Source organism: Aotus nancymaae, unplaced genomic scaffold, assembly GCF_030222135.1.
Source record: "Aotus nancymaae isolate 86718 unplaced genomic scaffold, 86718_ANA_hifiasm-v0.15.2.pri h1tg000018l, whole genome shotgun sequence".
Lineage (NCBI taxonomy): Eukaryota > Metazoa > Chordata > Mammalia > Primates > Aotidae > Aotus > Aotus nancymaae.
In genome coordinates, this window is record NW_026988430.1 from 16,431,924 (window position 1) to 16,445,111 (window position 13,188).

General features: G+C 49.5%; 1 protein-coding gene across 1 annotated transcript; it reads left to right on the top strand.

Moving 5' to 3' along the window:
* The first annotated feature begins 1,233 nt into the window (after window positions 1–1,233).
* On the top strand, window positions 1,234–11,474 carry RCVRN (recoverin). Its single transcript, XM_012457594.3, has 3 exons — window positions 1,234–1,752; window positions 8,132–8,243; window positions 10,941–11,474. Exons 1-3 carry the CDS (start codon window positions 1,372–1,374, stop codon window positions 11,048–11,050), a joined length of 603 nt encoding a protein of 200 aa, XP_012313017.1. The 5' UTR covers window positions 1,234–1,371; the 3' UTR covers window positions 11,051–11,474.
* Window positions 11,475–13,188: the final 1,714 nt, after the last annotated feature.

The following is a 13,188-nucleotide window of genomic DNA, read 5'->3' on the forward strand; positions in this document are numbered from 1 at the left end:
ACACTCCCTTCCCTCTGCGTGACAAGAATCCAGGTGTGCAGTGTCCTCACTAGGGCACTTCCTCGAGCTCGGCACTCCCCCTGGGATTTGAAGCCTGCCCTCACACACCTCCCTGTCTCAGGCCACTCAGGGATTTTCTTGCCTGCTCACTCCCAGTGCTGTGCTCCGCTGCAGACGGGCACGGAGCCGCAGATAGACTGTGTTTGGCCCACACTGTGTTTTTGAAAATTTCCAATCAATTGCCAAAGTTGAAAAGTGTGCAAATTGCATCTAAAATTCTGATTTCTGGATTTCTCTTGAATCATTTAAAAAAAAAAACAAAAGAACTCATGATCCCATGGGACCACGTTTGCTGGCAGCCCCTTCCCGAGGTGACACAGGCCTGGCTGCTCCCTGCTGTCTGACCTGCTGGCCACCCCCCACAGGGAGTATACCTTCACTCCCTGTGACCAATGAACAGCAAGAAAATGAGTAAGTGTTTAGCATTAGCTGTGTGCCAGGTTCTATTCTAAGTGTGTCACACGTTTTGACTCACTTCAGCCCCACCATGATGGTGAGGTAGACGCTATGATGCCCATTTATTCAAGAAAGACTTACTAGGGGCCCAAGCTTGTCAGGCACTGTTCTGGCAATGGAAATGCATCTGGGAACAACACAGACAAAATCTGGTCTTTCAGGAGCTTTCATTCCGGTGAGGGGACGTGGGGCATGCCGATGATGGTGTGCTGTTATAGATAGAGGGTCAGTATACATAGGCCTAGCCAGGAAGGTGACATTTAAGCAGAAACGTGACTACAGTGAAGGATTAGAAGATTGTCCCAGGTGGAAAGAGGTTAAGAAACATGCCTGGGGTCACATAGCTAGTTAAGTAGCCAAGCTGGGATTTGAACCCATGTTGGCTCCAGAGCATGTGCTCCTAACCACTGAATTCTAGGGCTCAGTGGGAGATGCCAGCCCTCCCTGAGACACTCAGAGTTAGTAAGGAAGAGAAATAGGGAACATGGTTGCCTTAGAGGGCTGGAGCTAGTGGTACAAGAGCTCCCAGCTCTGAAGGTTCCAACCTCCTGTTTTGTTCTAGTATCCTTCCAGTAGGCCGAGATGGATTGCCTGCCTGCCCTGGGCTCTTTGCTTTAATCTCAGTAGGGTTCTGGGAGCATCCCGCCACCACCCTCCCCCCCACCACCTCCTCCACAAATCTCCTGGGCCCCTCCTCCCTTCAAGGATTGGGAAGAACTGGTCTCAAATCCTCCTAAGCCACCAGCATCTCCATCTTCAGCTCACAGCAGCCCTGAGCCCCAGCCTGCAGCCAGGGCACCACACACGTCCCACCCACCCAGCGACTCCCCAGCTGCTGCCCACTCTTCCTCACCCATGGGGAACAGCAAAAGTGGGGCCCTGTCCAAGGAGATCCTGGAGGAGCTGCAGCTGAACACCAAGTTCTCGGAGGAGGAGCTGTGCACCTGGTACCAGTCCTTCCTGAGAGACTGCCCCAGCGGCCGCATCACCCAGCAGCAGTTCCAGAGCATCTATGCCAAGTTCTTCCCCGACGCTGACCCCAAGGCCTACGCCCAGCATGTGTTCCGCAGCTTCGATTCCAACCTCGATGGCACCCTGGACTTCAAGGAGTACGTCATCGCCCTGCATATGACCAGCGCGGGCAAGACCACCCAGAAGCTGGAGTGGGCCTTCTCCCTCTACGACGTGGACCGTAATGGGACCATCAGCAAGAATGAAGTGCTGGAGATTGTCATAGTCAGTGTCCCCTCTCCCCCTGTGGCTGGGTGGTGCCGGGGTCACTCGGGGCTGGGGGGCCCCCTGCTGCGGCTGCTGCAGAGAGGGTAGAGCTGTGGGTGGAGTGGGGGATTCAGGCCACGCTGGCTCTGAGAGAGTGGTGCTCCAAGATGCTGGTATTGGTAAGAGGGGTGGGCACTTGCCCACAGCTTCATTTTCTTCCTGAAGAAGAATCTGAGTGTTTTCTAATATAGTTGTGTGATGCGTGGCTTAACCATGTTCAGGTCAACAATGGACCGTATATACCACTGTGGTCCCATAAGATTGTAATGGAGCTGAAAAATTCCTGTTGTCTAGTGACGTCATCACAAACTTAACTGATCTTTCAAATGCATTTAGTGTAGCCTAAGTGTAGAGCGTCTAGAAAGTCTGCAGTGGAGTACAGTAATGTCCTGGGTATTCACATGCACTCCCCACTCACTCACTGACTCACCCAGAGCAACTCCCAATCCTGCAAGCTCCCCTCAAGGTAAGTGCCCTAGACGGGTCTTTATACTGTATTTTTATTGTATGATTTCTATATTTAGATACGTTTACATCCACAAATACTAACCATCGTGCGACAACTGCCTGCAGCATTCAGGACAGCCACATGCTGCTTGGGTTTGTAGCCTAGGAGCAAAAGCCTGGACCACAGAGCCCGGGGGTGTCGTAGGCTCTACTCTCTGGGTTTGCGTGAGGACGCTATATGGTGTCCCCACATGGAAACTGCCTAATGATGTGTTTCTCAGGATATATTCCTGTCTTTGAGTGACACATGACCATATTTACATTTTTTTCTTTCTCTCCATTCCTTGTTTCATCCTTCCTTTATTAAAATGTCCTTTAGGCCAGGCAAGGTGGCTCACGCCTGTAATCCCAGCACTTTGGGAGGCTGAGGCAGGAGGATCACCTAAGGTCAGGAATTTGAGACTAGCCTGACCAACATGGAAAGACCCCGTCTCTACTGAAAATACAAGATTAGCCGGGTGTGGTGGCGCATGCCTGTAATCTCAGCTACTCGGGAGGCTGAGGCAGGAGAATCGCTTGAACCCGAGAGGCAGAGGTTGTGGTGAGCTGAGATTGCACCATTGCACTCCAGCCTGGGCAACAAGAACAAAACTCCATCTCAAAGAAACAAACAAACAAACAAAAAAGTTCTTTAAAATTTTCAGCAGTACACATTCAAGTTGAATCAACAATTAATTCTAAACACACAATATGCTTCAAATATAAAGTAGAAAAAGGTCAAAGTTGAGTAAACTCTGAGTTCTGGTCTTTTTTTTTTTTTTTTTTTGGAGACGGAGTTTCGCTCTTGTTACCCAGGCTGGATTGCAATGGCGCGATCTCGGCTCACCGCAACCTCCGCCTCCTGGGTTCAGGCAATTCTCCTGCCTCAGCCTCCCAAGTAGCTGGGATTACAGGCACGCACCACCGTGCCCAGCTAATTTTTTTGTATTTTTAGTAGAGACGGGGTTTCACCATGTTGACCAGGATGGTCTCGATCTCTTGACCTCGTGATCCACCGGCCTCGGCCTCCCAAAGTGCTGGGATTACAGGCGTGAGCCACCGCGCCCAGCCAAGTTCTGGTCTTAAGGTTCTCCCCAGCGCCAGGTGGGTCGCCGCACCAGCCATAAGCCCCCGCTTCCCACGCGTGGCGTGGCTCCTTGGCTCCTGGCAGATTCCCTGTGAGGCACACGTGGTTCCCAGCACACCTTCTCCTCCGTCCATACTGTCCTCGTGTGAGATCCTTTGTTGTGAGAGTAATGGCAAAAACCACAATTACTTTGCCCCAACCTAATAGGTGTCTTGAAAATGGTTTATCTAATAGAAGTAACTGATGAAATTTAGAAGCATAGGCAAAAGAGACTAAAAATTGCCTCTAATTCCAACATCCAGGGAAAACTTCTCTTGCTGTATCAGTAGATAACTTCTCAGTCTTTTACCTATATAATTTTAAACAATGTTAAAGCTATGACATATTCACATATGATTTTTATCATACATTTTCTTTTATCACGAGTGCTTTCCGTATCATTACATATTCTTCCAAAACACTTCTTTTTTCTTCAGACGGAGTTTTGCTCTTGTCGCCCAGACTGGAGTGCAATGGCATGATCTCAGCTCACTGCAGCCTCTGCCTCCCAGGTTCAAGCAATTCTCCCATCCTGTCTCAACCTCCGGAGCAGCTGGGATTACGGGCACCTGGCACCACGCCCAGCTAATTTCTGTATTTTCAGTAGAGACGGGTTTTCACCATGTTGGCCAGGCTGGTCTCGAATGCCTGACCTCATATAATCCACCCAACTCGGTCTCCCAAAGTGCTGCGATTATAGGCATAAGCCTCCGCACCCGACCTTTTCCAAAACACTTTTAATAGCTGCTTGGAGTTCTAGCTTATGGAAATGTGGAAATTATTTAACATTCCTATGTTTTCGGACATTAGGGTGTTTCCATTTCTTTCCTATTATACCAGTTCTCATTTCCTCCATTTGGCATTTTTTACTTGTTCTTTTTCAGTCCTGCTGCCCCTGCCACTTGGTTTATTGTTCTAATTCCATTTCTGTTAGTAGACAGTTTTGTGCATTTGTAATCATGCTTTCATTTGCATGACTGCAAATGCATGAAAACCTTCCACTCTTATTGGAGAAACCGTAAATAAAACAGCAAAGCATACAGCTTGTGGTCCATGGGTTTATGCTCAGTGCTTGGCTCGGGTCTCCTGTTCTGGCAGGTGTGTGTCACCCTCATTGCTATCTCAGCACAACCTGCAGAGGAAGCTCCCCAGGATTGGCTGTGGGGTCTCTGGGTGGCCTGGGACAGGGACTAAGTCTTCAGAGCTGCATAAACAATGCGGGGCCTAGCAGAAGCCTACAAATAGATGCTCCTTGAAGAAAAGGAGGAGGAAAGGGAGGAGGGAGAAACAAGGGAGGGAAAGAGGCGGGGTAGGGGTCAGGAAGGAAAGAGAGGGAAGCAAGGGGGAGGAAAGAAGGAAGGGAGGGAGGAGAAGGAAAGGAGGAGAGAAAGGAAGAAAGAAGAAAGGAAAGGGAGGGAGGGAGAAGCCATCAGTGGCTGAGGCTGTGCAAGGTGACAGAAGGCTCTGCTATTCGCCGGATTACAAGTTCATGGGCAGAGCACTCGCTGGGGGACTCACAAGTGAAGGACTCTAGCCCCAGCTCTGGCTCCAACTAGCTGTGTTGCTGTGGGAAAACCATATAACCTTCCTGGACCCAGGGTGAGGATTTGATTATTTTTGCAGCCTTTTCTAAGACCCTGAAGGTCTGTCCCTCCATGTTGGAAGTGGGGTGGGCAGGCAGTCACTCCCAGCTTCCAGCTGGCACACCTGCACATGGTGCCCCAGGCCCTGCACAGACCAAGAGGAGTGTGGGAGCCACCTACCCTTGCGTCCACCTCGGGGCTCTGGGTGCTGCCAGCGAGGCTGCTGCCCTGGGCTGCTGGCTTTGGTCTCCCTGCTCCTTTTTCCAGCACCAGGGGGCTGAAGGGGAACTTCTCAAAGCCATCAACCTTCCCTCCAGGATAATTTCACAGCCATTATTGCCCCTGCCTGACCTGCTCACAGGTGTCTCCAGGGAGACAAAAGGCTCTGGTTAGAGCCAGTAACCTCCCAGCTCCCACCCAACCCACCTGCCTGTCCTCAGCATCCAAGGACCTACTGCCTTGGGTGTCCCTTCTGGATCCGGCTGGCGTTGGTGTTTCTGAGCCAGTGGAATCCTAGAAACTTGGAGCTGGAAGGGTGTCCCTTTGTCCCTGGATCTCACAGGTCTGGGGGCACTTCATGCTTCCCCTACATTGCATGCCCAGCTGCTTTATTAGAGGGGAGGGAGGTGAGAAGGATGGGATCCTTGAGCCCAAAGCTAAGCCTTTCTCTGAATCCCTCCTTGAGCAGAAGGTTAGATGAGGGGCTTCCCGTGCCATGGGAAGACCTTTGAAAAGTTCTTGTCGATGCCTCCCTCTCCCTCCCCCAGCCTTGCCCAATGCTCTCCAGGCCCTTCCAGTAATAAGGAGGTGAGTGGGCTATGGCATAACACAGGGATACCAGTTCTAGAACTAAAATGCCTGGGTTCGAATCTCTGCCCTTCTGCTTCTAGCTGGGTAACTTCCAGCAAGTTGTCTCACTTTCTTCTTCCATAAAATGGGACCAATAATGCCTTCTTCATAAGGTTATTGTGAAGATGAGGTGTAAAAATGTTTAGAAAAGTTACACCTAGGCCAGGCATAGTGGCCCACGCCTATAATCCCAGCACTTTGGGAGGCCAAGGTGAAAGGATCACTTGAGCTCAGGAGTTTGAGACTGGGCAACATAGTGAGACCCCATCTCTACAAAAAAAATTCAAAAAATTTGCTGAACATGGTGGTGTGCACCCGTAGTTCCAGATACTCAGAAGGCTGAGGTGGGAGGATTGCTTGAGCCCAGCACATCAAGGCTGCACTCCAGCCTGGGCAACAGAGCAAGACCCTGTCTCAAAACAAAAAAAAAAAAAAAAAGGAAAGAAAACAGAAAAGAAAAGAAGAAAAGAAACAAGAAAAAACAAAGAGAGTGACACCTATTAAGCACTCAACAAATGTCAGCCATTATTGCCAGAAGCCAGTCCTACTGACTTATGAACCCAGAAGAAGAGGTTTACTATTCTAAAACCTCTGGGTAGTAGGATCTGGGATAGTGATTCCCAAACTCCAACCTCAGGGCTGCCGTAACATTTTCATTGGGAAGCTTTCTCTTTCTTATTTTCATTTTTTAAAATAACTGAAATTAATATATCTACATGGCTAGAAAATCAAACAGTACAGAAAGGTACAAAATAAGAAGTGAAAGGCTTCTTTGCCTTTTCCCCAAATTCCCTACCCCTTATGGGGACCTCAAAAATACAGATGCCCAGGTCCCACCCCCAGGAGTTTTGATTTAGTAGATCATGTGGGGGTCTATACATCTGTATTATAACTGCTGTCTGCTCCCGCAGGCTGGTGGGGCACTGAGAGAGGGACAGAGTGATGGAGGTGACCCACAGTCCCTGATGTGTCTTTCATAATGGTTGTATTATTTTACATTCCCAGCAACAGTGGACCAGGGTTCCCTTGTCGCCACATCCTTGCCAATGCCTGTTATTTCTCGTCTTTTTTTTTTATCACAGCCATTCTAACAGATGTGAGGGATGTCTCATTGCAGTATGGATTTATATTTCCCTGGTGATCAGTGATGTTTTTAAATACCTGCTGGACACTTGCACGTCTTCTTAAGAGAAATGTCTATTTGGGTCCTTTGCCCATTTTCTTTTTTTTTTTTTTTCAAACAGAGTTTTACTCTTGTCACCCAGGCTGGTGCAATGGTGTGATCTTGGCTCACTGCCACCTTCGTCTCCTGGATTCAAGCGATTCTCTTGCCTCAGCCTCCTGAGTGGCTGAGACTACAGGCACACACCATCATACCTGGCTAAATTTGTATCTTTAGTAGAGATGGGGTTTCACCATGTTGGCCAGGCTCGTCTTGAACTCCTGACCTCAGGTGATCCACCGCCTTGGCCTTCCAAAGTGCTGGGATTACGGACGTGAGCCACCACACCTGGCCTCCTTTGCCCATTTTTCAATTGTGTTATTTGTTCTTTTGCTATTGAGTTGTAGGAGTTCCGTGTGTGTGTGTGTGTGTGTGTGTGTGTGTGTGTATTTATCTATATAGATGTATAGATAGAGAGAGACCGGGTCTTGCTCTGTCACCTAGGCTGAAGTGCAGAGGTGCAAAAATGGATCACTGCAGCCTAGACCTCCTGGGCTCAAGCGATCCTCAACCTCCCAAGTAGCTGGGACTACAGGCATGTCCCACCACCTCCACTAATTAATTTTCTTTTGTGGAGTTGGAGTCTCACTTTGTTGCCCAGACTGGTCTCAAATTTCTGGCCTCAAGTGATCCTCCTGCCTCGTCCTTCCAAAGTGCTGGGATTACAGGCATCAGCCACGGCACCTGGCCCTTTACATATTTTTTATATTAACCCCTTATAAGATACATGGTTTGCAGATGTTTTCTCCCATTCCGTAAGTTTCCTTTTGATTTCATTCATTGTTTCCTCCCACGTGGAGAAGCTCTTTAGTCCGCTGTCATCCCGCTTGTTCATTGTGGTTTATGTTGCCTGCACTTTTGGCGTCATATCTGAAAAATCACCGTCAAGACCGGTATCAAGAAGCTTTTCTCCTGTGTTTTCCTCTAGCAGTTTGATGGGCTGAGGTCTTATGTTTAAGTCTTTAATCCATTTTGAGTAGATTTTTGTGTACGGTGTAAGATGTGGATTTTCCGGGGTTGCCAGCCCCTTGGAGTTCTGCCTAAAAAGTTCTTTATTTCGGTTCGGTACAGGCTATTTTCAAAATGATCTCTCCTGAGGATGTGAAGCTCCTTCCAGATGATGAAAACACACCGGAAAAGCGAGCTGAGAAGATCTGGAAGTTCTTCGGAAAGAATGATGATGGTGAGTTCCTATTCCTTCATTGCCTTTGATTTTTCAACCATGGGCTGTTTCCTGGAAACCCCAACAAGCTTTATTCTTCTGAGTCACAGTGCCCAGGCAGGACGGGGGACACCTCATTCCATTGTGCATTTTCAGAACTGTCTGAAGGATTCGATGGGGGAATGGCCTTAAGGGTGAGCAGGGGCCAAAAATGTTTTCTGTATAATTACAACAAGAGCAAACTTCAACTCACCCTAACTTTAAATTAATATCAAGTTTCAAGTCAGTGGGACCTAAATTTATGTGGTTTTATTTTGGGAAGTTAGTTTGGGTATCTGAGAAACACCACCAAGATAGGATTAGATTTAAATGAGATTGCAAGAGATTTATGTGGGGAAGGCTGATGAAGGAAAACAGGGAGGGATCTAGAGGACGCTGGGAAAACCATCCGAGGGCCATGCAGATCTGATCCCCGGCAGGGAGAGAGGGAAAGAAAGAAAGGTTAGGTAAGCAGTGCCTGAGACCTCGGTGCATTCTGGGGAAGTGTTGACAGAGTCGGTGGGGTGTCCTCATTGCCCCTGTCAGTCTTGGTGCCCCTGCCCTGTCAGTCAGTGGCTGGAAGCAGCCCTCGGGAAGCAGGGTCCTGCACTGAGGGCAGTGATGGGTTCCAGCCCTGGGCTGCTGGGGCTGGGCGTCTGTGATGCTCACAGCCAGCACAGGAAGGATGTGGTGGAGGAGCTGGTGTTATGCTGGGGGTGCAAACGCATATAACTGGAGGGGCGGGAATGATGAAAATGAGTGATGTGGACAGTAACCTACAAGGAGTGGGGATTGGCAAACAGCAGAGGGTCCACCTCTGGTCTGATGGCTTCCAGCATATTCCACTTGGGAATATGGAACCTATCATGGTTGAGACATCATCTGATTTTTTTGTTTTTTTAAGAGAAGCCATCCATGGAGATTTTTAAAATCCAATGTGTCTCAATTGATAAAACACAGCATGGTCCAACACATCCAAGGATCCTGTATTAACCCCTTTGGTGACCTCTGGAGTCAATCAGGTTCAAGAAGAAAAACCTGAGCAGGATGCTAAATAAGGGCAGAGAGAGATTACCTTGCTCCTCCTAATCTGCCCACAAATGATGGAATCGGAGAAGCATGAAGGTCATTGGGGTAGGAGGGACATAGGACACAGAATTTAAGGAGGCGCTCATTCTCAGGGGTCAACAGTGCACTCACAGGACCAGAAAGTGAGCGCCTCCTTAAATTCCCGCCTTGGAACTTTACCCACCTTTTGCTCATTGGCCCTGATTGGCACCTCTCCTTTGAGCACTTTCTCCTCCTTGCACAGACCCTGGCTGCCAAGATGCCTTCTTTTGGCACTTCACCCCACTGGCTCCTTAACTGCCTTCGTGACCTTCCCTCTGGGTCCGTTCATGTGTTGAACCCTGTGTTCTGCTATTTGCTCATCTGAAAACTGCCCCCGCGAATGTCCCAGGAGGGGATGATGTCAGAGGGCCGACGGATTACTCCTGTGGGTGATGTGTTGTACGTGTTTCCACGTGGCCCATCTGGAGACAATGCCTCACGGCAGATTCAGGCTTTGACGGTGGGAGTTTCAAGCTCTCTGAGCTCTCTGTGGGGTGGCTGGGATGTTAAAACCCAAAATTTACCACACAGACTTATGCAGAGATCCTAACCCAGAAGGGATTAAAGGTATCAGAAAGGCCCAGAGGATAAGTCAGAAATCACATTCAGTTCATCAAAGCTCGTTGACACCAACTCTGTGCTAGGTATCTATTTCATGCTAGAGGTATTTCTGTGTGTGACTGCCTTCCCTGCCATATCAAGAGTTTCCCAGGGAGAGACTTCTCATTCTCTTCTATTGTACATCCACCTCCGCTCCCTGTGGTGGCCTTGGCTCCAAGCACTGTGGCATCTGGGCTCAGTACCATGCATTTCACTGGACTGATCTGAGTACAGTAAGCCACCTGGCAAAAACACCGGGAAACCGGCTGTGGCTGGAACAAGGCTGTCTCTCAGTCCTGATCCCAAATAAGGAGTCAGATGAGATTTGGGACACGGGGATGGACGCATAGGAAGGGATCATGGTGGAGTTGTCAGCCAGGAATCATGGGGTGCCTGTGTGCTGCAGGTACCAAAGAGACCTCTCTGTGAGCCATGCTCCCCCTTGTGTGATTTCATTGGACCCCTTACTTGTCATTCCTATTCTGGGGGGACATTGTTCACTGCTTCTCAGCTGAGATTCTGGGTCTGACATCTAGATTATTTTGCTTTGCTCCAACCCCCAGAAGCTCCCCCTAAACTTGGTCCTTGAAACTTGAACTAATATTGAAAATAGAATAACAATTGATAGTTATTCTTAATTATTGAAGTATTTAATAACCAGCAAGACAGGGGCTCTGGCCAATTGGAAGAGGCACATAGCACAAGATTGGCATCTCGGGGGCCCCTTCGGTGCCAGTCATTCACCTCTCTTTGCTGGTTCCCAGGGAGCTCCAAGGGTCTTGGGAAAGGAGGTGAGTATCCAGACTGGGGTGGGGGAATATGGAATACACAGGGCCACTGAGTATTCAATATTTTCATAATAGATACATTCACACTGGGGATACTGGCTGGATGTCAGCCTCATTGCAGCTTGCTTGGCTATCAATCCTGACTGTTTTATATATGCATATATTTTTTCCCAATGCACAGATAAACTTACAGAGAAAGAATTCATTGACGGAACCCTGGCCAATAAGGAAATTCTGCGACTGATCCAGTTTGAGCCTCAAAAAGTGAAGGAAAAGATAAAGAACACCTGATGCCAACTGTTCAGCTATCCTCCCTCCACTCACCACTCACATGACACCTGTGAGCATGTGTGCGTGTGCACACACACATGCACACATGCACACACACGCACAGACACACACATGCACACACGTGCGCACACACACACACACACACGCACACATCCACCCCAGGGCCAAGAGAGAGGCCTGCACACAAACCCACAGCACAGCTCCCTGCCAAACTGAAGCATCTGTAGTGGCCCACTGGTTCCTTCTTCCTGGGTCTTCAGCATCCCTCTCATCATCCCCCACCCCACCCCTCCCTCTGCCCACCAGCCCATGGCCCTGTGCTAATCCCAGGATTAGGCCATAGGAGTCCTAAGTGTCACCCCGCTGTAAGCTCCTTTGTGGAGTGCTGGGTAAGCAGTTTCCAATAAACACAAGTGGAGCTGGGCACGCAGCTGCTGGTCATCCTTCAGCTGGAAAAGGAAATGATTTCTGTCAGCCACACCCCAAAGACAAGGCTGTGTGGCAATGGCGGCCCTAGGCTGGGCTGTTCTGGTGCCGAATGAACCTGACTCGGTCCTGCTTTCATTGCACTCACGGTCCAGAGGGCACAGACGATGGACTTGGAAGGAGCCATGACCAATGGCCCAGGTTACCAAGGAGACATGTAGAGCACCAGGGGAGGACACAGTGGAAGGGGCTGACTTGTCGAGGGGGCCAGGGACCACATCTCTGATGAAGGGACATTTTGATTCAGACCCACTGCACATGAGGTGGGGGACAGGGTTGGGGTGGGGAAGTCTCAAACAGAAGGCGGCCAACACAGAGCCGATGAGGCACGAACAACTATCTCAAGTTCCAGGAGAAGGTCATGGTGGCTGGAGGGTAGAATGAGGAGAGAGAGCAAAGTGTGAGCTGAACCTAAAAGGTGGGCGGGGACTGGGCCGCCCAAGGTCTTCTCTGCAGCCCATGGTGGTAAGAACTTGGAGCTTCACCGTGGGGGTAGTGGTGCCACTGTGTAGTTGGAAGTAGGAGGGGTTTATGTCTGTAAGAGAAGCCCCCAGCAGGCTAAAATAAATAGTGACTGGGGACTTATTCAAAGCCTGATGAATAAGCTTTCGCAGCCACCCAGATGGCCTGGACCAGGGGAAAGGCAGAGGGATGGAGACGACCAGACCCAGTGAGGACATATTTAGGAGGCACAGTCCACCTGGCTGGCTGAGGGGGCAGGAGGAGGGAGGGCAGGAGTGGCATCCAGGTCTGTATCTTGGGCAGTGGGTGAATAACAATGTCAACTATGGAGATGAGAAATACAGGGAGCATTTGGGGTTTCAGGGGACAATGATGAGTTCAGCTTCTATACAGTAAGTGGTGAAGGCAGAGCCATAGATGTCCCTAAAGCTCCTTGTTTTAGAGACAAGGAAAAGGTGGCCCAATGACAGGAAGCAGCTTGCCCAGCGGTGGCCAGCTGATGAGCAGAGGTCAGGCCAGGGCTACCCACCGGCCCTCCAACTGCCTCCTTGAAGCTCCAGGGCCTGGGATACCCAGGAACTCCATCACTGTGTTCTCCAAGATCCCTGGATTTGCTGCTTTGGAGGCCCATTTATTCTCCAGCCTCAAGTTCCAAGATGAGGTCAGAAAAATGCATGGATTCTTGACTGACCTGTATGCCACCTCTTGAGGCTGGGGAGTCTCCAGTGACTGGTGTTGTGGTGATGCCTCCAGACCTCACTTTTGCCACAGAGATGACACAGTCACCACTGGCAGAGAGCACTCCTCTGTGTGGAGAGCAAACATGAGAATAAACACTTATGAGCCATGCATCATGCTAGACTCTCTGCCGGCGTTATTTCATTGATGGAGATGTTATTATCTCCATAGCACAGATGAGGACACTGAGGCCAGGAAGTATGAGTAGAATTTGGTACTTAAACTGGAGTCCCTTTGATTACATCAGGCTTCTCCGATAGTTTTGACCTAGACACAGCAGGATAGAGAACTCTAGGATTGCACAACCTCAGAGCTGGAAAGGGGAGGTAGGCAATAAGGCATGAGTCCAGAGGTTCCGGGAGGAGAAGAATTATTAATAGAATCATCTGCCCAAGACACTTCTCCCATATAGGCATAGTGGGCTACACAGGAGCCAGTTCAGTGGGAGATGA

Bases quoted from the DNA above. Each gene is read 5' to 3' on its own strand.
- RCVRN (XM_012457594.3), top strand. From the start codon at position 1,372: ATGGGGAACAGCAAAAGTGGGGCCCTGTCCAAGGAGATCCTGGAGGAG. The intron at 1,753-8,131 runs GTCAGTGTCCCC...GGTTCGGTACAG, and splicing joins AAGTGCTGGAGATTGTCATA to GCTATTTTCAAAATGATCTC. The intron at 8,244-10,940 runs GTGAGTTCCTAT...CCCAATGCACAG, and splicing joins CTTCGGAAAGAATGATGATG to ATAAACTTACAGAGAAAGAA.